We start from the raw sequence: 8559 nt of genomic DNA on the forward strand, positions 1-8559 counted from the left end.
ATGATCAGGAACAGATTCTCCCGGATCTGCCCATGAGGAGTGAACAGGGTCTCAGTATCTGGGGCGCAGTGAGGGCCCCTGACAAGAAGAGGGTTGACTCAATGGCTCATCATCACTGCCCACACAGAATGGTCCAGGTCCCAGGCATGCATCTTTTGTGGCTGAACCCGGTGAACAACTACAGGAGAAAGTCAGGAACAGATGACTGGAAAGGTAAAGAATGGGCATAAATCAATCAAAATAATCGAAGTTTAGGCCGGGCACGGTGGTTCACGCCTGTAATCCTAGCACTTTGGGAGGCTTCCTTGAGGTCACTTGGGGTTAGGAGTTTGAGACCAGTCAGGCCAACATGGTGAGACCCCATCTCTACCAAAAATGCAAATTCCCTTGAACCTGGGAGGTGGAGGTTGCAGTGAGCCAAGATCGCACCACTGCACTCCAGCCTAGGGGACAGAGCAAGACTCCATCTAAAAAAAAAAAAAAAAAAAAAACAAGTCAGGCTCAGTGGCTCATGCCTGTAGTCCTAGCACTTTGGGAGGCCAAGGTGGGCAGATTACCTGAGGTAGGGAGTTCGAGACCAATTTGACCAACATGGGGAAAACCCCATTTCTATTAAAAATACAAAATTAGCCAGGCATGGTGGTGCCTGCCTGTGACCCCAGCTACTCGGGAGACTGAGGCAGGAGAATTGCTTGAACCCGGGAGGTGGAGGTGCGGTGAGCCAAGATCACACCATTTCTCTCCAACTTACGCAACAAGAGCGAATCTCTAAAACAAAAAACAAAAAACAAAAAAAACAAAAAGAAAGAAAAGAAAAAAACAACAACAAAACGAAGTTTATTTGGATTCCTTTATTTCCTGCAGATGAACCTAAATCACAGATGAACTAGTATCTTTTTTTTTAATTCACCAGTAACTAAAGATTTCTGATGTATAAATCGCTAAAACAGGCTAATCAATCATGAAGGACAGCAGAGTTGCCATTTAGGTTCTCTTTACTGCCGAAATTTCTTTGTATCCATCCTTGCTGAGATAACTCCCTCACTCTAGAACTTCAGGTTCTATTTCTGACTGTCTAGGACACAGGTCCCTGAGTCTCATTGACTCCATTCAACCTTTTCCCCAGTGCTGCCCCCTACTGGTTTTTGTTTTTTTTGTTTGTTTGTTTTTTCCACTCACAGGAAGCACATGCCTGAAGCAAAGGATTCTCTGCTCCCTTTATAACGCACCTATAGAACTGGCACAGCAGCTCCTGCCTGTAATCCCAGAATCTTGGGAGGCCAAGCAGGAGGCTCGCTTGAGCCTAAGAGTTTGAGAACAGCCTGGACGACATGGGGAAACCCTGTCTCAAATTTTTAAATAAAAATTGTAAACTAAGGAAAAAGAAAAAGAAAAGGCATCTATGTCCCAGATTTTAGTTTCCAAGTGCCTGGAGAAAAAGCTTTTTATACCTCCACCCCACTAGGCAGGGCTTCTCCAGAAGCAAAAACTGAGCTCCAGTTGTTCAGTGGGCGACGTGCCACAGCAAGGGCAGGAGACGGGACCGAAGAAGATCCTGTTGGGCTGCCTTACTTCCCTCAGTATACGCATCAGCTCAGCCTGAAGTGGGGTGAGGAGCTCCCAAACGACACGACCCCTGTTGTCAAGACTCTCCCGAGGGGCAGGATATGTTTCCAGGCTCAGCTTGCTCAGCCTGCCTGTGTGACGCAGCAGGTCCTTCAGAGTATCCATGGAGGTGTCATTGCCGTGAAAGCAGAAAGTGGTGAGGTTGGAGCAGCGACTCAGGGCAGGCAGGATGACCCTGAGTTTGGAGTTCCCAATCCCACAGTCCACTAAGAAGAGGGTCTGAAGAGTGGCAGCAACTTTCTCTAGCAGAGCCCGGAGGGGCTCAAGACGGAGGAAGCGCAGCACACCGTGACTCAGATTCAGCTGCTTCAGTTGACTGAGACTTGGGTACCGGGGCAGACACTTCAAGTCCTCTTCCTCTAGGGAGCCATAAGTTAATGCCAATGTCTCCAACGGGCTCTTGAGGCACCTGGGGAGAGCTAGAAGTTAGTTCTGGGCAATGGTACCAGTTAGAGGAGGGTGGTGGAAAATAACCTCAAGGGAAGAGCCTGGTTCACCGAAACACAAGTTTGTTCTCATCATCTAATCACGGTCCTCCTGCAAGGTGCTGCCTGGTGAGGACTCTGATCATTCAGGGGCAGTCCCATTTTAGGCTCAGTCCTTTCACCATCACTCGTGTGATTGGTTCAAGGCCACAAAATCTCTAACGCCTCTTTTCTTCATCTTCCAGCAGAAATCTTCATCTCTGGGCCACAGGGGGCCTGTGGAAGATATGCCCAAAGAACTGACCTGAGCAAGGTCTAGGGACGTCAGTTAGGGCTGCCTGCCTTCAGAGGTTTCCTGACATGGCCACATCTGCAAGCCACCTATCTCTTTGTACCACTCTCATGCCTGCTCCCTCACCTCCATCCCAGAAGCATGCGTTTCCCATGTCAATTACCTTTCCTAGAGTTCAAAACAACCATTTACAGACAGAGAATCAGAGACAGGATCATTCACGTTCACTAAGCTGTGAGGACAGAGCGTCTTCTGTGAAACGCACAGGTTTGATGCACTTTCTCTTCTTTTATACCCTCCTTTCTGTTGCCTCTTTTTTTTTTTAATCATATTAACTTTAAACACACTTCCTAACAAGGAATTCACAAAGGCACCCTCACTACATCTGAACCCCCACTAACCAGCTCCCTACACGATGTCCCTCTCTGTAGCATCGACCCCCGGTCATCCCTCTGCCCTTACTGGAGCCATCCTGTGATACCCACTTCAGGATATAGAGCACCAAACAGGACAATACATTCTAGTGTCCCCTTCCCTGTGACATCGCCAGTGGCTGGCACACAGTAGATGCCCACTAGTGTTTACTGTAACAAAAAAAGGCTGTGCCATGGCCCACAGAGAAAGCTCACCATCCTTCCTCACCTGATCAACCGGTCCAGGTAGCCTTTGAAGAAGCAGATCCTTCTTATATAAAGCGTCTGGAGGTAGTCCAGCCTGCGGAACACAGAGCTGAATGCAGCAACTAACTGTTCTTTGCTGTCAGGGCTTGGCAGGTAATAATGACAGCCATCGGAGACAAAGAGTTTGCGAAGATTCCTCATCTGGCTCAGGTAACGGCTAAACTCTACTATGATACATGACCAGCACATGTTCCAAATTTCCAACACTTGGATACTGTCTGGGTATACTGTTTCCAATATATTTCTGAAATTTAGAATGCACGTTGAATAATTCACCACCTTAGTACAGCACAGGTATACTGAACCTCTTCTGTGCTGGACCCACCCAGAGAGGAAGCGCAGACCTTCATCCAGGGATTTCTCCTTGAAGCAAACATCCATGAACACCTTCAAGGGCTGCTTCTCTCCTGTCCTTGGACAGTCCTCCACTGTCTGCGTCTTACTCATGGCCTTTGAGGAGCAGGACAGGGGCCTGGCTCCAGACCATATGGTCCAGAAATTCTCATCAACATCCCGCAAATCCAGCACCTGCAGTTTCCACCTCCTGTGAGTCACATGGGGGAAAAGCTCAGAATGTAGGCAAGGACCCACCCCCGACCTGGGCTTTCACTCTGCATCGAGGACCTCAGCTGCTTTTGTCCTCAGTGCCCCTCCTTCTGTCTCTTCTCCATCCCTTTCCCCCTTGGATTCTACCTGGTCCCCGCTTCTAGTGCTTTTACCTTCCACTGGGAGGAAGCAGGTTCCTGTTTCCTTGGTGGATCCTACATGGTGAGCAGTCCTTTCCCAGAGGAGCTGGGCCATGGCCAAGAACTGTCCCAGCTTTCTCACTGGCACCATCAGAAGCCCCTGGGCCACCCTCAGGCTCCCAATTTTCCTGACCCAGCTGTTTATTCCCTGGACACCTGGGCCCTCCCCACCTGGGTCACTCACCTGGGGCGAACCTTTTGGGCAAGCAGGCAATCAATCCCATCCACTACATAATGTAAGATCTCCAGATCAGGCGTCTTCATCAGGGACCCCAGAGGGAGGCGGGGGAAGGGCCAGGCCCGCACCATCCCCTTCAGAACCTCGCAGCGTCTCCTAATGAAGGCCTCTACAAACAGCAGGGGGAAGAGCTCCCTGGGCAGCTCCTCCAGGACGGAGATGCCCAAGGCCTCCTCCCTCAGCAGGCTCTGCCCTGCCAGCTCCAGTAGTCTGGGTGGGGTCTGGAGGTTCATCCTGATTCTAATCTGCAAGAAAACAAATCCAGAGAAAAGACAAACTTCTCAGGCCAGTCCTCTCACACCCTGACTTCTCCTAGGGCAGAAGTCACTACTCTGGCAGGTGTGAAAGGGTCCTTAGTTTACCCCAATTCCATTCTGCAATAATTGCCCACAGAGACATAGTTCCGCCCTTCTGGTACCAGGAAGAGTGTCTTCCAACCTCCAAGGAGCAGGCAAGACCACTCCTACTCCATGAATATTCATTCATTGCTCCCCCCAACTTTATTAGCTCTGGGAAGTGTTACTCAGGATCTCCAAAGCTCAGCTCCTTTTTTGAGGAAAAAAATGTCTTCTCAATGTAAAGGTCTAAAACAATGGTCATGTGGCTGGGCTTAGTGGCTCACACCTGCAGTCCCAGCACTTTGGAGGCCCAGGTGGGCGGCTCACTTGAGGTCAGGAGTTAAGAGCTAGGCGTTAGGAGTTGTTGGCCAGCCTGGTCAACAAGGTGAAACCCAGTCTCTGCTAAAAATACAAAAAGTAGCCAGGCATGGTGGTGGGTGCCTGTAATCCCAGCTACTTGGGAGGCTGAGGCACAAGAATCGCTTGAACCCAAGAGGCGAATGTTGCAGTGAGCCTAGATAGCGCCACTGCACTCCAGCCTGGGCAATAGAGCAAGCCTCAGTCTCAAAAAGAAAAACAAAGCAAAACAATAAAACAGTAAAACAATGGTAATGGGAGTCTCCTGTGACCCCAAACAGCCTGCAGTCTCAGTTCCCACGATGAACTTGGCTGGGAGAGACTGAAGGGATTTTTTTAAATTAGATGCCATTATGTTCTCTCTAAGAAGAGTAATGAGGGGCAATGCATGGAGGCTCAGAACTGTAATTCCAACACTTTGGGAAGCCAAGGCAGAACAATCACTTAAGCCCAGGAGTGGCTGACCAGCCTGGGCTACATAGTGAGACCCTGTCTCTCCAAAAAAATATAAAAACTAGCTGGATGTTGTGGTGCACACCTGTAGTCCCAGTTACTCTGCAGGCTGAGGTGGAAGGATGGCTTGTGTCTGGGAAGCAGAAGTTACAGTGATCTGAGACTGTGCCACTGCACCCCCAGCCTGGGCAGAAGAGCAAGAGTCTGTCTTAAAAAAATAAATAAATAAATAAATGGAGTGGAGTCCAGAGAAACAAATGGATCCCACATTCAGAACAAAGACTCCATTCTTGAAAATGGTGCATGAGACTAGTCATGCTGGCTCATGCCAGTAGTCCCAAGACTTTAGAAGGCGAAGTAGGAGGTTTGCTTGAATCTAGGTGTCCCAGACCAGCCTGGGTAACAAACTAAGACCCCATCACTATTTAAAAAAAAAAAAAAAAAAAAAGCCCGGCACAGTGGCTCACACCTGTAATATCAGCACTTTGGGAGGCTGAGGCAGGCAGATCACCTGAGTTTGGGGGTTCAAGACCAGCCTGGCCAACATAGTGAAACCCCGTCCCTATTAAAAATATAAAAATTAGCCAGGCATGGTGGCGCACACCTGTAGTCTCAGCTACTCAGGAGGCTGAAGCAGAAGAATCACTTGAACCCGGGAAGCAGAAGTTGCAGTGAGCCAAGATCGTGCTGCTGCACTAGAACCTGGGCAACAGAGTGAGATCTCGTTTCAAAAAAAAAAAAACACGACAACAAAAAATTAGCCAGTTATGCTGGTGCATGCCTAAAGTTTCAGCTACTCAGAAGGCTGAGAGAGGAGGATTGCTTGAGCCCGGAAGACAGAGGTTGCAGTGAGTCGAGATTGCAACATTGCAACACTACACTTCACTGCACACAGCAAGACACTGTCTCAAAGAAGAAGAAAAAAAAAAAGACTTCAGTCAATTTCATTCTTTTTTAACTGCTTGATTAGGAACTTTGAGGTTGGGCACGGTGGCTCATGCCTATAATCCCAGCACTTTGGGAGGCCGAGGTGGGCAGATCACGAGGTCAGGTGTTCGAGACCAGCCTGGCCAACATGGTGAAACCCTGTCTCTACTAAAAATACAAAAATTAGCCAGGCATGGTGGTGGGCTCCTGTAACCCCAGCTACTCAGAAGGCTAAGGCAGGAGAATCGGTTAAACCCGGGAGGTGGAAGTTGCAGTGTGCCAAGACCACACCATTGCACTCCAGCCTGAGCAACAGAACAAGACTCCATCTCAGAAAAAAAAAAAAAAAAAAAAATTTGAAATAACATCAACTAAAACACAAATAAAATATTTGGAGTGAAGAGATAAAACTGCATTAGAGAAAAAATTAAAGCCTACATCTGTTTATCTGAAAATCGGGCAGGAAAATTCTCTGCGCCGCCTTGACCTGCATGTTACCATCTCTGCTGGCTGACTGTGGGCCACAGGAGTGCCCTTGTGGAGGTCCCTGACTTACCAGATCTCGACTCACTTTGCAGTCTGCTGGGACCTCTTGGAGAACCAAGCAATAACTCCAGGCACCACAGCTCGGGGTCTCTTCTGCGGATGTTCACAAGGTTTCTTGGACCTTTTTTTTTCTTCTTTTGTTCTTTTTTTTTCCCCCCCGAGATGGAGTGTCGCTCTTGTTGCCCAGCCTGGAGTGCAATGGCGCGATCTCGGCTCACCGCAACCTCCGCCTCCCAGGTTCAAGTGATTCTCCTGCCTCAGCCTCCAAAGTAGCTGGAATTACAGGCAAGCGCCACCACGCCCAGCTAATTTTGTGTTTTTAGTAGTGACGGGGTTTCACCATATTGGCCAGGCTGGTCTTGGGAACTTCTGATCTCATGATCCCCCCGCCTCGGCCTCCTAAAGCGCTGGGATTACAGGCGTGAGCCACCACACCTGCGGCACCTTTCTTAGACCTTCCTAATCCCACCTCCCTTATCAACTTGCAGCTTCTTATTAGAGAGTGATGCCTGATTGGATTTCTGAGCTCCACCCAGTTAAGTCTGACTGAAGTGTTGGCTTTCAGCAGAATACTGAATGGAATCAGGTATCCAATCATGAAACTGAAAGCACTGTAATTAGGGTGGAAGTCAAGAACTCATTCTGATGATTTTGATGTGACCAAAAAACTCCCAACCATAAGACTTTCAGGTTTTGTTTTTCTGTCTAATCTCAGGAATAGGTTGAACCCTTCCCTGTCTTCCACTCAGGACTACCGAGGTCACATATTACTACCACTCATCTCTGTTTGTGGAGTGCATTAATGAATGAATTCTTGACTTCCACCCTAACCTTAACAGGCACCGATGGAAATTACCAGTATGTGACCTTCTTTGTCCTCAGTGTGAGACAGGGAAGCTTTCACTCTGTTCCTGACATTACACAGAAAAACAAAATCTATAAAGATTAATGTTGGGGAAATGTTTGGCCCCATCAAAAGTATCAAAATGGGCCGGGCACGGTAGCTCTCGCCTGTAATCCCAGCATAATCCCAGCACTTTGGCAGGCCCAGGCGGGTGGATCGTGAAGTCAGGAGATCAAGACCATCCTGGCCAACATGGTGAAACCCTGTCTCTACTAAAAATACAAAATTAGGCTGGGCGTGGTGGCTCAAGCCTGTAATCCCAACACTTTGGGAGGCGGAGGTGGGCGGATCACGAGGTTAGGAGATCGAGACTGTCCTGGCTAACATGGTGAAACCTTGTCTCTACTAAAAAATACAAAAAAACTAGCCAGCCGAGGTGGCGGGCGCCTGTAGTCCCAGCTACTCGGGAGGCTGAGGCAGAAGAATGGCGTAAACCTGGGAGGTGGAGCTTGCAGTGAGCTGAGATCCGGCCACTGCACTCCAGCCTGGGAGACAGAGCGAGACTCCATCTCAAAAAAAAAAATACAAAATTAGCCAGGCATGGTGGTGGGCACCTGTAATCCCAGCTACTCAGGAGGCTAAGACAGGAGAATCGCTTGAACCCAGGAGACAGAGGTTACAGTGAGCCAAGATCGTGCCACTGCACTGCAGCCTAGGTGACAGAGAGAGACTCCATCTCAAAAAGCAAAACAAAACAAAACTATAAAATGTTTCAGCCAGGCACGGTGGCTTATGCCTGTAATCCTAGCACTCTGGGAGGCCAAGGCAGGTGAATCACAAGGTCAGGAGATCGAGACCATCCTGGCTAACACGGTGAAACCCCGTCTCTACTAAAAAAAAATACAAAAAACTAGCCGGGCGAAGTGGCGGGTGCCTGTAGTCCCAGCTACTCGGGAAGCTGAGGCAGGAGAATGGCGTGAACCCGAGAGGAGGAGCTTGCAGTGAGCTGAGATCTGGCCACTGCACTCCAGCCTGGGTGACAGAGCAAGACTCCCTCTCAAAAAAAAAAAAAAAAAAAAAAAAAAAA

The 8559-nt window shown here is 48.8% G+C and overlaps 1 protein-coding gene across 1 annotated transcript; it reads right to left on the reverse strand.

Annotated features, from left to right (window-relative positions):
• Nucleotides 1–826: 826 nt before the first annotated feature.
• Nucleotides 827–4286, reverse strand: LOC112609691 (PRAME family member 18). Its single transcript, XM_025362699.1, has 3 exons — nucleotides 3954–4286; nucleotides 2986–3567; nucleotides 827–2035 (listed from the first exon to the last, which is right to left on the reverse strand). Exons 1-3 carry the CDS (start codon nucleotides 4238–4240, stop codon nucleotides 1462–1464), a joined length of 1443 nt encoding a protein of 480 aa, XP_025218484.1. The 5' UTR covers nucleotides 4241–4286; the 3' UTR covers nucleotides 827–1461.
• Between the last annotated feature and the right edge of the window lie 4273 nt (nucleotides 4287–8559).

Source organism: Theropithecus gelada, chromosome 1 (genome assembly GCF_003255815.1).
Source record: "Theropithecus gelada isolate Dixy chromosome 1, Tgel_1.0, whole genome shotgun sequence".
In the NCBI taxonomy this organism is placed as follows: domain Eukaryota; kingdom Metazoa; phylum Chordata; class Mammalia; order Primates; family Cercopithecidae; genus Theropithecus; species Theropithecus gelada.